A 708-nucleotide genomic window follows, 5' to 3' on the forward strand; every position below is an offset into this window, starting at 1 on the left:
TGCAGCACCGAGCGCACCGAGGGCCGGTGCACCAGCTGCAGGACGAAGAGGTGGGACTGCGGAAAGACAGAGGGGGCTGAGCCACGGCCCCAGCCACCGCCCCACCGCCCTAGGACTCCCCTGGGGTGACTCACGCAGCAGCAGGCTGTGACAGTGATCTGGATGGTGTTCCTGCCAGGCTGGCAGACGTGCTTCAGGTAGAGTGGCTTGTGGGAGGTCTTGTTGTCGCCACGCTCGATGGTGAGCGGCGTGGCGTTGACGCTCACCTGCACAGAGGCCGGCCAGTTGGTGTTCATCTGCCGGTCCTCGTGGTGGTAGCACTTAAACTGCAGCTCCAGGTCAGGCCTGGTGGGGCAGGCAAGGGTGTGGGCAGGGTTGTGGGCAGGGGGGGCACCCACACACAAACCACCATGCCATACAGCACCGTGCTGTGCCAGCCCACGCCAGGTACCACCACACTGCACAGCACTGCGCCCTGCCAAGCCACGCCACATACCACTGGGCCATACAGCACCATGCCATGCCAAGCCATGCCACGTACATTATGCATACAGCACCATGCTGAGGCACGCCAGATACCACTGCACCATACAGTACCGTTCCGTGCTGAACCACACCATGTACCACCATGCCAAACCATGCTGTATACCATGACACAAAACATCATGCCAAGCTACACCATGCCACGTACCGCCATGTCACACAACA

The 708-nt window shown here is 61.4% G+C and overlaps 1 protein-coding gene across 1 annotated transcript in view; it reads right to left on the reverse strand.

The window, feature by feature from the left end:
• The window catches only part of LOC104622751 (zinc finger MIZ domain-containing protein 2-like), a gene marked incomplete at both ends in the record, with an annotated part of 2,509 nt that overhangs the window by 1,350 nt on the left and 451 nt on the right, over positions 1 to 708 (reverse strand). The window contains 2 exon segments of the mRNA XM_010289628.1: positions 9 to 56; positions 135 to 345. Of these exon segments, the coding sequence (XP_010287930.1) occupies positions 9 to 56; positions 135 to 345 (259 nt within the window).

This window comes from Phaethon lepturus, unplaced genomic scaffold (genome assembly GCF_000687285.1).
Source record: "Phaethon lepturus isolate BGI_N335 unplaced genomic scaffold, ASM68728v1 scaffold31036, whole genome shotgun sequence".
In the NCBI taxonomy this organism is placed as follows: Eukaryota; Metazoa; Chordata; class Aves; order Phaethontiformes; family Phaethontidae; genus Phaethon; species Phaethon lepturus.